Raw genomic sequence first — 15,730 nt, 5'->3', positions numbered from 1 at the left:
TATCTAGCAAAACCTAGTTGCACCAATAGATTTAATGGAATGCAATTTAAAAAGACAAGGCTGAAGCAATGCTTTAACTGTGTGCAGTGTTGCCAAGAATAGATAACAAGAACTCTGTTCTGCGCTGGAGCTGTCCCATTAGTTCAGTGAGACCAAGCGATGCTCTGGGGAATGGATATTCAGACTTGCCGATGTCCTAGTCGTGTTCTCGTCGAACTTTTTTTTTTTTTTTTTTTTTTTTAATTATCCTTTGTCCACAGTCTGTCTCCTCCAGTCTTCACCACGTGTTTCTCTTGGACGATACAGAGCCTTTAAAGTCTTCAAATGTTAAAACAGAGAGAGAGAGAGAGAGAGAGAGAGAGAGAGAGAGTTGAAGGAACAAATTGTACCCAATTCATACATCCACAATGCGTATCTTGTGTACTACTTTCTGTTACGTTACCTTTATTTAAACATTAAGACATACCATGAACTTCAAACATACACCACCACTTTCCTTCATCCACAACACAATAATGCCAATAGAACATAATAGTGGATAGAGCAAAATCGTCTGTATCCAATGAGCTAGAAAACAACACAGTAGGTAGGCTTACACTAGACTGCACATTACACTATGAACAATAATTACATTCTGTACCTTTCATGTCCAGTCTTATCTTCGCAGAGATGTTAAATACATGTACGAACAACATTCATTTTAGGAAAGATGTTCAAAGGGCCTACCTTGCAATTGCAAACAGTTCGCCAATTGCCGGATCATGCTTTGCTAGACCCTATGCAACATACCTGCTTTCATGCGAGATATTAGGTCATGTACATATATGGGCAGAGTACTATAAACTTGTTCCTTTGTGTCCTTACAAATAAAAATCCAATGGATTAAAGGTACAGGGAATGTGGTGGCCAGAACACTGGGCCACCATGACTAATCCATCTCCAAGAAAACGCTTCATTTAAACAGTTATGCATATTCATGTCGAAGTGTGGCAGTGCACCTTAATGCTGGAACCATAGCTGTCCCTCAACACAAGTGGAACATTTTCTAAAGCGGCAGGCAAAGTATTGCAAAGAAACGTACAATACAGGGGCACATTCAACTTGTCCAGCAATAGATAAGGGCCTAAAAGCACTCCTTCCACGATTCCAGCCCTCAGATTTGTTTGTTTGGTTGGTTGGTTGGTTGGTTTGTGGGGACTGAAGGGACCAGACTATAATGGCCATCAGTCCCTTGTTCCACAACCATAAAATCCTACAAGAGGGAAAAAAAAAAAAAACACACACACACACACACACACACACACACACACAAGTAACGGAGATGACAAGGGATGACACAGAACAAGAAAGACAGAGACAAAAGGAATTTAAAGCACACAGAATGTGACATTGGTTGGCCGACCACGGAAACAAAAAAGGAAAACTCGACCACCAAGAAACACACTAAAAACTCCAATCTAAAACTGTAGGCCAAAGATCGGACTCAACACAAAAAAGGAGACAAACGCTTAGATCGAGCCATAAATGCCCCCTGCACGAATAAAACTCAAAACTAAGTCTGCCATTGCAGCGTCATCTGCTAAAAGTGCAGGGAGGGTATCAGGCAGCGAAAACGTCCACCTGAGCGGAGTTAAAAATGGACAGTCCAACAATATGTGGACCACCGTCAATGCTGAACCACATCGACAGAGGTGGGTCCTCGCAGCGCAATCAATAAATATCCGTGCGTCAGCCAAGTGTGGCCGGTGTGAAGGCGGCAGAGGACCACAGAGTAACTGCAAGAAGCCCGCAGACAAGACTTCCACTTAGTTGTGCTCTCCTTGATGGCGCGGAGTTTATTGGGCGTAACTAAGCTGCACCATTCAGCATCCCAAATCCCTAGAACTTTGCGTCGTAACACCGATCGGAGGTCAGGTTCGGGTATTCCAATCGCCAGAAGTGGCTTATGAGTGGCCTATTTGGCCAGCCTGTCAACGAGCTCATTTTCTGGGATTCCAACATGACCCGGGGTCCATACAAAGACCACTGAACGACCAGATAGTTTAAGGGCATAAACCGGCTCCTGGACAGTTGCTACCAGAGGATGGCGTGGGTAGCACTGATCAATGGCCTGTAATCCACTCAGCGAATCACTGCAGACCAGGTAGGACACACCGGGGCAGGAAAGAATATGCTCAAGGGCACGAGAGATGGCCACCAGCTCGGCAGTGAAGACACTGCAGCCATCCGGCAAGGCACACTGTTCGACATGCACCGAGAGAGTTTAGGCAAAGCCTACATGACCATCAACCAGCGAGCCGTCGATACAGATGACTTCAGAATCCTGGGATTCGTCAAGGATTGATAAGAAGTGACTGCGGAGTGCCTCAGGAGGAATGGAGTCCTTATGAAAACACGATAGGTCCAGCCGTAGTTTTGACCGAGACAGACACCACGGAGGCATATGTTTATGGACTCACACAAGACGCTGTAAAGGTAAGGACTCTAGTTCAAACAATAGGCAATGGATACATAGAGCGATCGTTATCCCTGACTGACGTCGCCGTTCCGGGAGATGAACCACTGTGTTCGGGAATAAAAGACGGTAATTCGGATGCTCAGGTGAGCTATACGTGTGCTGTATAGTGGGCGAGCAGCTGGATGTGCCTGATGCGCAATGGAGGGACTCCAGCCTCCACTAGCAGACTGACCACTGGGCTCGTTCGAAAGGCGCCCGTCACTAGACGGGCCCTGCAGTGGGGCCCAGGATCAAGCAGCTTCAATGCTGAGGGTGCTGACGAACCATACACCACACTCCCATAGTCAAGGCATGACTGAACTAGGGCTTTGTAGAGCTGCAGCAATGTAGAGAAATCTGCCTTAAAGTGGTGTTGCTCAAACAGCGAGGAGGGCGTTAAGATGCCGCCAGCACTTTCGCTTAAGCTGACGAATGAGGGGGAGCCATGTTAGCTGGGCGTCGAAAACGAGTCCTAAAAAGCAATATGTTTTGACTACCTGTAGTGGATGGCCATCAAGAAAAAGTGCAGGGTGGGATGGACTGTCCGTTGCCGACAGAAGTGCAAAACGTAGGTCTTGTTGGCAGAGAAGTGAAACCCATAGTGAAAGCCCATGACTGTGCATTCTGAATGGCTCCCTGTAGTCGGCATTCAACAACACCAATGGTTGAGGAACTGAAGTAAAAGCAGAAATCATCACCATATAAAAAGGGCGACACAGATGGCCCTACAGCTGCTGCTAGGCCATTTATAGTGACTAAAAACAGTGGAACGGTCAATACTGAGCCCCGCGGGACCCCATTCTTTCGGATGTGGGAGGAGCTAAAGGAGCCTCCGACTTGAACACGGAAGGTACGGAGGGAGAGGAAATTCCGTATAAAAAAAATAAATAAATAAATAAATAAAATAAAATTCGGGAGTGAGCCACGGAGGCCCCACTCGTGCAGCATAGCAAGATGTGGTGGCGCCAGGTCATGCCGTAGGCCCTACCAGATGTTGGCGCCTGGAAAAATCTGTTCGGATGGCAGACTCAAGGCACACCAAATTATCTGTCATTGAGCGGTCTCAGAGGAAACCACCCTGGGATGGAGCCAGAAGGCCCCGACACTCCAGGAGCCAACACAACCTCTGGCTCCCAATTCAAGACAAAAGCGTATCTAGAAAAACCTAGTCCCACCAATAGATTTAATGGAAATGCAATTTAAAACGAGAATGCTCAGGCAATGCTTTAACTGTGTGCAGTGTTGCTAAGAATAGATAGCAAGAACTCTGTTCTGTGCTGGAGCTGTCCCATTACTTCAGTGATACCAAGCGATGCTCTGGGGAATGGATATTCAGACTTGCCGATGTCCTAGTCGTGTTATCGTCCCAATTCATACCTCCACAATGCGGCATCTTGTGTATTACTTTCTGTTATGCTGCCTTTATTTAAACATTAATACATACCATGAACTTCAAACATGCAACACCAATTTCCTTCATCCATGACACAAATAAAGCCAATAGAACATAATAGTGGATAGAGCAAAATCGTCTGTATCCAATGAGCTAGAAAACAACACAGTAGGTAGGCTACACTAGACTGCACATTACACTATGAACAATAATTACATTCTTTACCTTTCATGTCCAGTCTTATCTTCGCAGAGATGTTAAATACATGTACGAACAACATTCATTTTAGGAAAGATGTTCAAAGGGCCTACCTTGCAATTGCAAACAGTTCGCCAATTGCTGGATCATGCTTTGCTAGACCCTATGCAACATACCTGCATGCATGAAAGATATTAGGTCATGTACATATATGGGCAGAGTACTTGTTCCTTTACGTGTCCTCGCAAATAAAAATCTACTGGATTAAGGTACAGGGGAATGTGGTGGCCAGAACACTGGGCCACCATGACTAATCCATTTCCCAGAAAACGCTTCATTTAAATAGTTATGCACATTCATGCCATAGTGTGGCAGTTCACCATCACGCTGGAACCATAGCTGTCCCTCAACACAAGTGGAACATTTTCTAAAGCAGCAGGCAAAGTACTGCAAAGAAACGTACAATACAGGGGCGCATTCAACTTGTCCAGCAATAGATAAGGGCCCAAAGGCACTCCTTCCACGATTCTAGCCAACAGGTTTATGTCACTGCATGCCCGTTGAGTTAACTAGTAATGATATGGCTGTAGTTCTTCATTATGCGACACTTCAACCAGTCTTTGAGATATCTGGAACTGCCTTGCAATATCACTGATGCCCAGGGAACTGTTGTTTGGGTATCAGTCACAGTTCTTTGAATACCCAGTGTGACTGACACCCAAACAACAGGAACTGAAATGTATTGAGACTAGAAAATAGTGCACTGATAATGGCTAGGCACCAGCCGAAATCTGGATTTGCCAAATAACACTTGCAACAAAGGGTGACTGACTGCTGTGCTCTATCATTTATAAGTCAGATCACAGTCGCTGAGTGCACCCACATTCGTAATGGAAGATAATCTGATGTTTCAGAATGGAGTTTTGTGCTCTGGTTATAACAACTAAAGCAAGATATCGGGAATTCTTATTGCAAGACAAAATGAACAAGTTACTTGGCCGGGGTGGCAGCTCTGCAATTTTTATGCCTGAGAAGCAGGGAGGGAAGGTAACAATAGTTTGCAATCCAATATTCTTCCAAATGGAGCACTGTCACATGCTACACATTGTTACATGCCATTGAATGAAGAGCCCATTTAGAGCAAGAACAGAAACAGAATATCTAGTATTTCTCATCATAGCTGTTCACGACACTTTGCTGGCAGCATCCATAAAACTACATTCCCAAGTGACGTCATTATTTTCCTCAGCAGTGTCTGTGGATTTGCCATCTGCTGCTTCACTTACAGATGATAATGCCGATCCTTTTTTTGAATCTATGCATGCTGATTTTACTGTATTTTAATTTTCCTTGTCCATAGTCTGTCTCCTCCAATCTTCACCACGTGTTTTACCAGGGCGATACACACAATTGTTTATTTCATAAAGACATTAACTCAGTAATACGTGCTCCGACGTAATCAAAGGGAGGCAAGGGGAGAGGGGGGCTACCAGCTAATCACCAATAAAATAAAAATAAATTATAGATGGACGGCTGTATTGCTTACAGGCCAAAAGTCAATTAAATGTTTAAAATGGTAGGGATAAGGATGTGGCTGTAATTACTTCAGGAACGATGACAAAAATCTGCTTAAGTTATACTAACAAACCCAAGATCAACGTCTTTAACATTGTCTCCCATCTGTCTGGTTTTAATGCCTGCATAACTGAAATTGATGGAAAAAGATTAGCTATTTGAAGGTTCTAATTAAAAAGTTGCTCATACTGACATATTACCCAATGTATCAGTCATGTGCGGGGAATTTTCTGTTATGTGATACAGTTGGTTACCACTTCATACTTGTGAGTTGTACCCCAGATCATCCACATGATGAATAATGTACATCTTAAAGATTCAATTAAATGCAAGGGGGGGGGGGGGGGTAGAGTAATGTCAATGGGTCACTGGTATTCTGGTATTCAATAAGCCACATGTGCCTCCTGTGTTGTGGTAAATGGTTAGCACCTCTGGGAGCTTTATCAGTTGGCTGCGTAGCTATCTGGTGAACCTAGGGTTCCTGAATTGTGGGCTAGCGAGTGTGGTCAGTCCTATGTAGCTGTAAACTTTTCGACGGCTTCACCAACCTTGCAGTGTAGCGGTGGAATGTTGTGTGTCACAGGGTTGGGTTAACTGGATGGATTATGGTGTTCTGTGTACCAAATGTGGTTGATGGCTCTGTAAGTGAAAAATTCATTAGTGGACATCTGTTGCATCCCGCATGCATAAGGCCCAGACAAGGAAGTGAGGATCCTTCTAGATGGAACATCACTTACCTATGTGCTCATGAGACACATATGGAGCCACTAATTCTATAAAATAAAACTCGAGAAGAGTGGACTAGGTGGACCACAGGAGAGCATTCATAGCCAACCAACAAAGTTCGCTCAGATGGCTAGCCTCAAAGAGGAGGGAAATCAGATTTGCACCAGAATATGTACTTACATATTAAAAGAGGGGAAGAGACAGCTGAAAAGTTGTCATCATTTACATTGAGAAAGTGTTACAGGCAGCTACAAAGACATCAAGTCTGTAAAAAGACTTAGAAATGGCACCCTTGCCACTGAAATGTCAGCATCTTAGCAGGCAAAATGTATTCTTAAACATAAGAAGCTGGGGGAATGCTGTCAGTGTTGAAAAGCACACTGTTCTTAACACAAAGATGTCAGCCTGGCTGTGACAGTGCGTTGACTGATGTGAGTGAACTGCGAAGTACTAGTCTGACAAGCGTTGCAGAAATGAGGAACATTCTGAAATGGGCAAACAGTGAGCTGGAAAAAAACTGGTGTTTATTGCAACATTTGATTCACAAATTTTCCTAGACTATATGAAGGCAGATTTCCTTTGTTTGTCTGAAAGTGCAGCAGTTTACTCAAAATCCTATACATTATCATGAATTTCAAAGGCATGCATACTACTCTCAAGTGTAAGGGTATATGGCACAGCAGCCCTCTGTGAAAGGATCATGTGTTCACTAGTCTCAGTGAGCATGAATCAAGGAAACAATATGGATGTCCTATACTGAAGCAAAAAACACCTAAGAGGTACTGCCACCTCGTACTTTTGCTTCAATGGTGAAGAACACAGCACCTTAAGTTCACTCTTCCACATAGAAGACTCAAGTAATGCCAGTATGAATACCCGCACTGGCAAGCACATGTACAAAGCTACAGTTATGTACAGCAAACAAATTTAATAATAATGATGGAAACATAAAATTGGAAAGTCAACAAAGACTGCTACAAGTAATACAGACAGAAATGGACCAAGCCTAGGAACCATAAAGTCCCTATATATACCCCCTGATCATTTCAATATCTCTAAGTGAAAGTAAATGCAAATGGGGAGACAAAGACAAACCATACTAACAAAATGGTTCCCATCCTACAATGGAACATGAATGTATTTAAAATTCACATCGAGAAGTTGAGAGACTCTACACAAGAGAAACTCCTGTGTCTGCAGGAAACCCATTTCGAAGAGTGTCACCCCCGTACTGAGGGGTTAGAGTCTCCACAGGATGGTTGACTTTAATGGGGAGAGGGCTAAAGGTGATGTGGCCATATTCACAAAAAAATAATCACTCCCCATCTCCTATCCTACTCTCCAGCAGCAAGGAGTTGCTTTAATGCTGCATATACTGTATACAGTGATTATGTATTCTATCTGCTCCTAATGAAGATCTTCATTCCAAGTTCTCAATATGGCAAATAACCTGCTATGTGCTGTAGGGATCCATTACCATATGCCCCTCTAACAAAGCTATCGAAAACCTCACACAAAAAGAACAATTATACCTTCAGAACAAGGAGAAATGTATGTAGTGAAATAAAATTACAAGATCATTCTCCGTGTCTAATTTTTCAATACTCTCTCCAGACCTCACTGACACTACACAGTGGGATACGATTAATGATTTGCACTCCAGTGACCATTTCCCTATCTGGATGCACCTAGCAGACTAAGCAGTGTCCAGAAGGAAGCTGCTCATATGAATGATAAGCAAGGCCAACTGAGCGACGTACAGCCAAATGGAAGCTGTGACTCTGTTGCAGATTGTGTCCATTCCACAGTCACCAGGTCACACACAGCGACCACTTCTCCCCAGATGGAATAAGGAGTGCTTTTCAGCAATCAGGGGCAGGTGTATGGCTCTACAATGATTTACATGTTAAGTAGGTGCAGAGAAATTGCAGAGTCTCATGTGGTAATAGGAAAATGCCACTGCAGTATTAAGGAGAGCAATACGAGATCCTAGCAAGAATTGCTTAATTCTGTAAATTGTTCTGTGAAGTCTACATCAGTATGGGAGGATTTTTGGGAGGGATGCCCAGTAACTGATATAGAATCCTCAACAGTTCTCTCCTGATTAGCCCTCAAGATATAGCCATGGTCACGGCAAGACACTTCACTGAAGTGACTGATACCGCCAGCCACGACCCATCCTTCCATTATCACTTAACTATTGCTTGAAAGACAAGGTGGGAGTTTCGATCTAACAACAAAGATGATTACAACTGTCCCTTTACCAGGTGGGGCAAATGAATTCACATTACACAACACAAAGGTATAGGAAATCTTGATGACACTGGAACAGAGGAAACATTCTGGAGCTATGAAGTTCATCTGTTGACTCTGTAAGTGCACTCCATGTCATCCAGTTATCTAGCACAGAAAGAACTTTGGAAAATCCTCATTCATCTACAAATTTTGCTAGTTACTAGTGCACTTAGGAATTCGGGCAATGAATAAGTGCACACTGAGGACAAGGAACATTACGCAATACCTACAGTGGCTCAATATTAAGTCTCTCCACATGCAGTCGTCTCACTTTTGATCAAACAAATCCCATGTCATTGGGTGATAAAGTGGTTGAAGTGAAGTAACAGATTGCAGTTCATGAAACCAACCATTCAGTTATGGCACAGGTTCTTTCACTTACATGCAGAATGAATTCTTCTGTATTGGTTAGCCCCCTCCCCCCCTCCTGACACACTGATTTTACCTCCAGCAAGAGGATGACTCACTACTCTGCAGTGCTTAGGGTGTTACACCGACAACACACAACATTTTAGTTGACTGTACGCTATTTGCTGTTCCATGGACAATTCTACTACTGCCTATTGACTTGCAGAAGTGCAGCAAGTAGCATGATATTTTCTGAGGTAGCAAGACTAATCCATAATTTTTAGGGTACAGGCCACTGCTGGAGGAGTGGTTGGCTCTTCGCCCAGCCACAAGCTTTTGCAAAAAAAGGTTTAACTACTTTGATTTTACTTTATTTTTTATATTTTGGTAAAAATATACTTTTAAACATTGAGATTGTGTGTCTGAGTGAATGTTTAGAAGTGTGTGTGTGTGTGTGTGTGTGTGTGTGTGTGTGTGTGTGTGTGTGTGCCACTTGCATGCGGGGCTGCTATGTTTACTATTGAGACTTTAATGGTTGGGTAAGTAAGGTTTTATTAGTTTCTTACACTCTGTGTGTGTGTGTGTGTGTGTGTGTGTGTGTGTGTGTGTGTGTGCCAGCATTAACATCCAATATGATGAGTGTCACAAACCCAAAAGGAAAAGGAAGGTTGGGATTAATGTATCTTTAACGCCGAGGTCATTAGAGATGGAGCACAAGCTCGGATTGTGTCAAAGAGGGGTGAGGAAATCAGCCGTGCCCTTTCAAAGGAAGCATCCTGGCATTTTCCTGGAGCAATTTGGAAAAACCATGGAAAAAATAAATCTGATTGGCCAAATGTGGATTCGAACCGTCATCCTCCCAAATGCAGCTCCAGTGTGCTACAGCTCCACTACCTCACTCGGTGACTCAAATCCAAACAACAACAACAACAACAACAACAAAGGCACAGTGAATTTTTGCCAACAGCTCAATCAGTGGTAATTGTTGTAACAACTTTTGTTTCAGTACAATGCATATCAGTCTTTGTGTGTGTTGAACACTATTATTGAACTAAAAGAATAATACTGTTTTGTATGAATGTCTGAAGTTAAAAATTTCTAATAAAATATAACACACACATGGCTCCAGATTTGATAGTTCCTGCAGTATGTCTCCCATATCAGTTTTAGACAAACAATGGAAAATCCAGGATGGAATGTAACAATATAATGGGAAGGGAAGTTGCTACTCACCATATAGTGGAGATGCTGAGTCACATATAGGCACAACGAAAAGACTTTCAAAATTAAAGCTTTCTGCCATTGGACTTCACCCCCCCCCCCCCCCCACCACCACCACCACCACCACCACCACCACGCACACACACAGAAGCCTCAGTTGCCTGAGACTGTAGAGAGAGTGTGAGTGTGTGTGTGTGTGTGTGTGTGTGTGTGTGTGTGTGTGTGTGTGTGTGCTTGAAAAAACATGTCAAAGAAAAACTACAGCATCTCCTCAGTATGTTTTATTATGAAAAAGGAAAGTATTGTCTGTAAAAAATGTACATCTTGTTCAACAAGGTAGAAAATAACAAACAAAATAGATTAGATGTGTTAACAATGACACTAACCCACATGTGGTTCAGTCTTCTTTTACCAATGTGTATATTACAATGGATTATGCTCACATTTTCCAATGTAACTGAGAATTATATTAAATTAACAGATACAAATATTAACTCTATATTTACTATATACAGTAACACGGCTTGAAGATATAGTGCAGATGGTAGAAAAGCAAACAAACAACTTGCACTCAAAGCACCATCAAGCATAGCCTGACATGCAGCAAGCAAATGTAAGTGCTTTATGTATCACAGCCAAAAACTGTTTCTATTGACACCAGGCGAGCAGCTGCCATAATAAGTTCATTTCCATTTCAACAAATGGAGTTTTAAAAGAACTGACTTAAATTTAAAACTGAGTTATAAAAAGCAACTGGATATAAATTGCTACAATGCACTTACAGAACAAGTACACTTAGAAACAAATTGACAATATTCCATCCCATTTGTTCCAGACATCGTTTGTACATGATATTCACAACAATAAAGTAAGTAACACAATAACAATCCTGTATACAGCAGCCAAGTAATGTCTATCAGAAATATAAATTTCACAAATTTTCTCATATGTTATTTATGCTGTCTTAACATTGGCAGGAGGAAGAAAAAATACTGAATTTTTCCATTTTGTCACTTGTGACAAAAGTAGTAACATTCTGTGTAATCATCACTTCCCTCCTTAACCCAGTCAAAGTCTTTCAATGTTCTCATGGTTGGGGTTGTGGGGCGACAACAGTGTCCTACTATTACTGTATTACTCATATTTTTTGCAGAGGTTTAACTGTGGTGATGTTTTTGAATGTTGAAATCAATGCAACAGATCAGGAACTGCTTCGTTTTCTTTAATTAATGCCTCAGGGCTACCAGCATCTGCTGGAGGATGTTCAACCACTTTCTGTGAAACAATGTCTTCCTTGGTCTGATCTGATAAAGATTGAAATTTAACTTCAACATTAAGGTCCTGGATTAGTGTTTCACTATGCTTTGTCTTGATCTGATTATCATCTTTCTGTTCATTTTGTAATAGTTCCAGTCTTTGAACTTCTCGTTGCATGTTTGTAGGGTGCCTGTAACTATTCTCTATACCTTTAATATCTGGAGATACAAAATCACTAGAGGTCTTCATCTCAGATGCCTCATTTTGACAAGAGTCACCAGATTTAAATTGTGGTGAAATACATGTACCGATTTCATTATGTGCAATGTATGTTTCATCATCCAGAATTTCAGATCTTACAATATCAAAATTTTTATTTTCAGATGTATTTTTTACCATACATGCAGCAAGTTTCTCTTCAATTTCGACTCCATCTGCACTTAAGGTAACCGGCTGAAGTTCTGTGTTGTGTAGTGCAGTTTTATCACATGTTCCATTGACATGCTCTTGCAAAACTAATTCTTCTGCTGTGTCTGATGTTTGATCCTTTAGTGTACCGAGTTTTTCCAAATCACTTTCCTTCAAATATAACTGTTTAAGCATCAGTTCTACTGGTTCTCCATTGTAGTCAAGACTTACGACATTCAAAAGATCTTCTTTCACTAATTTCATATGAAATTCTGTTTCTCCTCCCTTGACTACTCTCAAGAATTCTGAACAAGCATTTTCAGACCATTCATTAACCTCATCAGGAAAAATTAATGAACAGTGCTCAGCAATGCCTGGCATTTGTAATAAATCAGATGGCAAAACACGTACTTCATCTGTGGTAGACGTGTTCCCATAATCTATGAACCTTACAGACATATCATCATCATCATTACGTGAAAGAATTTCAGCTCGATACCAAAAACCATCATCTTTAAATAGCGCAGCACACAGTGCACCTTCCCTTGCATCTGGAAACACATTAAAATTTGCAGCATTTTCCATTTTCTCTGTTACATATTGCAAGTTTCCTATAGCGCTTTTGCGTTGAATCCAGAAATCGGCAGGGCTTTCACAATGGCTAACAAATACTAAATCATCATCGTTTGCATTCTCTTGTAACCCAATGTCTCCACTTTTCTCAACTTCGAAAGATTCATTCACTTTAGGCGTCTCACTGATTTGAGAGTTATTACTTCTATTTTGTGATAAAACTGTGGGATCAATTTCTTGAGACGCTTGGTGTATTTCACCATCTGGAATTTCAGGTCCACTAACAGTAAAACTTTTTTTCTCAGATACTTCTGCTGTGTCTGATGGTTCATCTATTACCATACTGACTTTCCCCGAGTCACTTTCCTTCAAATATAACTGTTTAAGTATCAGTTCTACCAGTTCTCCATTGTAGTCCAGACTCACGACATTCACAGGACCTTCTTTCACTAACTTCATATGAAATTCTGTTTCTCCTCCACCAACTAGACTCAAGAATTTTGAAGATGCATTTTCAGACCATTCATTCACCTCATCAGGAAACGTTAATGAACAGTGCTCAGCAATGGCTGGCATTTGTAATAAATCAGATGGCAAAACACGTACTTCGTGCGTGGTAGACGTGTTCCCATAATCTATGAACCTTACAGACATATCATCATCATTACGTGAAAGAATTTCAGCTCGATACCAAAAACCATCATCTTTAAATAGCGCAGCACACAGTGCACCTTCCCTTGCATCTGGAAACACACTAAAATTTGCAGCTTTTTCCATTTTCTCTGTCACGTATTGCAAGTTTTCTATAGCACTTTTGCGTTGTATCCAGAAATCTGCAGGGCTTTCACAGTGGCTAACAAATACTAAATCATCATTTGCATTCTCTTGTAACTCAATGTCTCCACTTTTCTCAACTTCAAAAGATTTATTCACTTTAGGCATCTCATTGATTTGAGAGTTATCACTTTTATTTTGCGATGAAACTGTGGAATCAATTTCTTGAGGTGCTTGGCATGTTTCACCATCTGGAATTTCAGATCCACTAACAGTAAAACTTTTTTTCTCAGATACTTCTGCTGTGTCTGGTGGTTCATCTATTACCATACTGACTTTCCCCGAGTCACTTTCCTTCAAATATAACTGTTTAAGTATCAGTTCTACCAGTTCTCCATTGTAGTCCAGACTCACGACATTCACAGGACCTTCTTTCACTAACTTCATATGAAATTCTGTTTCTCCTCCACCGACTAGACTCAAGAATTTTGAACATGCATTTTCAGACCATTCATTCACCTCATCAGGAAACGTTAATGAACAGTGCTCAGCAATGCCTGGCATTTGTAATAAATCAGATGGCAAAACACGTACTTCGTGCGTGGTAGACGTGTTCCCATAATCTATGAACCTTACAGACATATCATCATTATTATGTGAAAGAATTTCAGCTCGATACCAAAAACCATCATCTTTAAATAGTGCAGCACACAGTGCACCTTCCCTTGCATCTGGAAACACACTAAAATTTGCAGCATTTTCCATTTTCTCTGTTATATATTGCAAGTTTCCTATAGCACTTTTGCGTTGTATCCAGAAATCAACAGGGCTATCACAATGGCTAACAAATACTACATCATAATCATTTGCCTTCCCCTGTAACCCATTATCTCCACTTTTGTCAACTTCTGATGTCTCAAGTAGGGACTCAGACTGGTTTTCCAGTTTCATTGATGGAGACATTGCTAGCTTCAGGTCAATGAGAATTGAGGACACATTACTTTCATCAGTGTAGAGAGTCACTACATTCACTTCTGCACTTTTAAGTACCTCTGCAACCATCACACCACCTGTTTCATCAACTATTTCATTGAATTTTTTGATAGCAGCCTCAGACCATTCTGTTTCACCAGGCAATGGTGTTACATCCAAAGAACATTTACAGCCAAATGCTGGTAGACTAATAAGATCAGATTTTAGAGGCTTCAGTCCACTAGAAGATAGAGTTATTTTGTCTGTGTTACCATAATCTATGAAACTTACTGTGACTGTAGTCTGTTCTACATCCATTACAACAGCCCTATACCAAGATGCATCCTCTGAATATTGAGCTGCACAAAGCATACCTATTTCAGGTAATGTCTTCATACTATCAGCAGTATTTGCATGCTTCTGCAACATATTCCGCAGTTTTTCAATTTCATCCAAATTACTTCCAAGTTGCACCCAAAAACTGGATGGACTTTCTACATGGGTAACATAAACGGATGCCTTCACACCCTCGGTTATAGATTTTACCATAAAGCTTCCAGTGAATGGTGAATCTTCAACTTCTGTAATCAAGCCTAAATTTGAAAGCTCATCTACCACACGTTTCCCTTCTGATATTAGGTCAATAAACCAGTGATCCTCTTCAGAAGTTTTTCTGGAAAGTTGGGCAAAAAATTCTCTCTCTGCTGTGTAGTTCTGAAATTCAGTAACTGTTCGTTTATTATCAAGTACATTAACAGGAAGGCGAACTCTCAATGCCATTGCATGTGGGCTATAAAAGCCATCATCTAATGCTTTAATGTTTGAAATGGGCACAATTTCGCAATTTCCATAGTCTATAAAGTTTACGGACACATTTTCATTGTCCACTGAGTTTATTCTGGCTCGGTACCAATTATCATCATTTCCTGACTTTGCAGCACACAACTTGCCTGGTTTAATGTCTTGTAAATCTTTTCCATTGCCTTTAGTTTCATAGAAATCAAACCACGATTCCAGTAATTGAGTAAGCCCAGCAATGTCTTGAACATTTTGTATCCAAAAGAAGGGTGCTGTCTCTTCCACGTGCGATACACATACCATCATTTTTGACGATAGCACAGGCAGTGGGCACACAGGTTCTACTTCTTGTAAATTATCATTATATAATTCCTTGAGTAATTCTAGACGCTGACCTTCAATGTCAAACAGACGTACACACAACCTGCACAAATGAAAAATAAAAACAAAAATGTATTACAACTTGCAGAAAGAAATATTATATTTGAATTACTGTAATGCTCATATATCCACTAATAAAAAGAACAGGAAAAACTGCAATTTGGGTGGAGGGGGTGGGGGACTGATTTTTGCATACTGACAGTGTAATATTACAATACAATTACCAACAATGAAACACTTTAAGATGAATTTCCAACTGGGACAAAGATTTCTTAAATAGTGATGTTGTGACAGAACAGTATGGACACTTAGAT

The 15,730-nt window shown here is 41.0% G+C and overlaps 1 protein-coding gene across 1 annotated transcript in view; it reads right to left on the bottom strand.

Annotated features, from left to right (window-relative positions):
- Positions 1–10,519: 10,519 nt before the first annotated feature.
- The window catches only part of LOC126253238 (uncharacterized), a 176,173-nt gene continuing 170,962 nt past the window's right edge, over positions 10,520–15,730 (bottom strand). Inside the window, exon 11 of the mRNA XM_049954425.1 lies at positions 10,520–15,459. Within this exon, the coding sequence (XP_049810382.1) occupies positions 11,442–15,459 (4,018 nt within the window). The 3' untranslated portion in view covers positions 10,520–11,441. The remainder of the gene's footprint in view (positions 15,460–15,730) is intronic.

Source organism: Schistocerca nitens, chromosome 4 (genome assembly GCF_023898315.1).
Source record: "Schistocerca nitens isolate TAMUIC-IGC-003100 chromosome 4, iqSchNite1.1, whole genome shotgun sequence".
In the NCBI taxonomy this organism is placed as follows: Eukaryota; Metazoa; Arthropoda; class Insecta; order Orthoptera; family Acrididae; genus Schistocerca; species Schistocerca nitens.
This window is presented reverse-complemented; position numbering and strand designations above follow the sequence as displayed.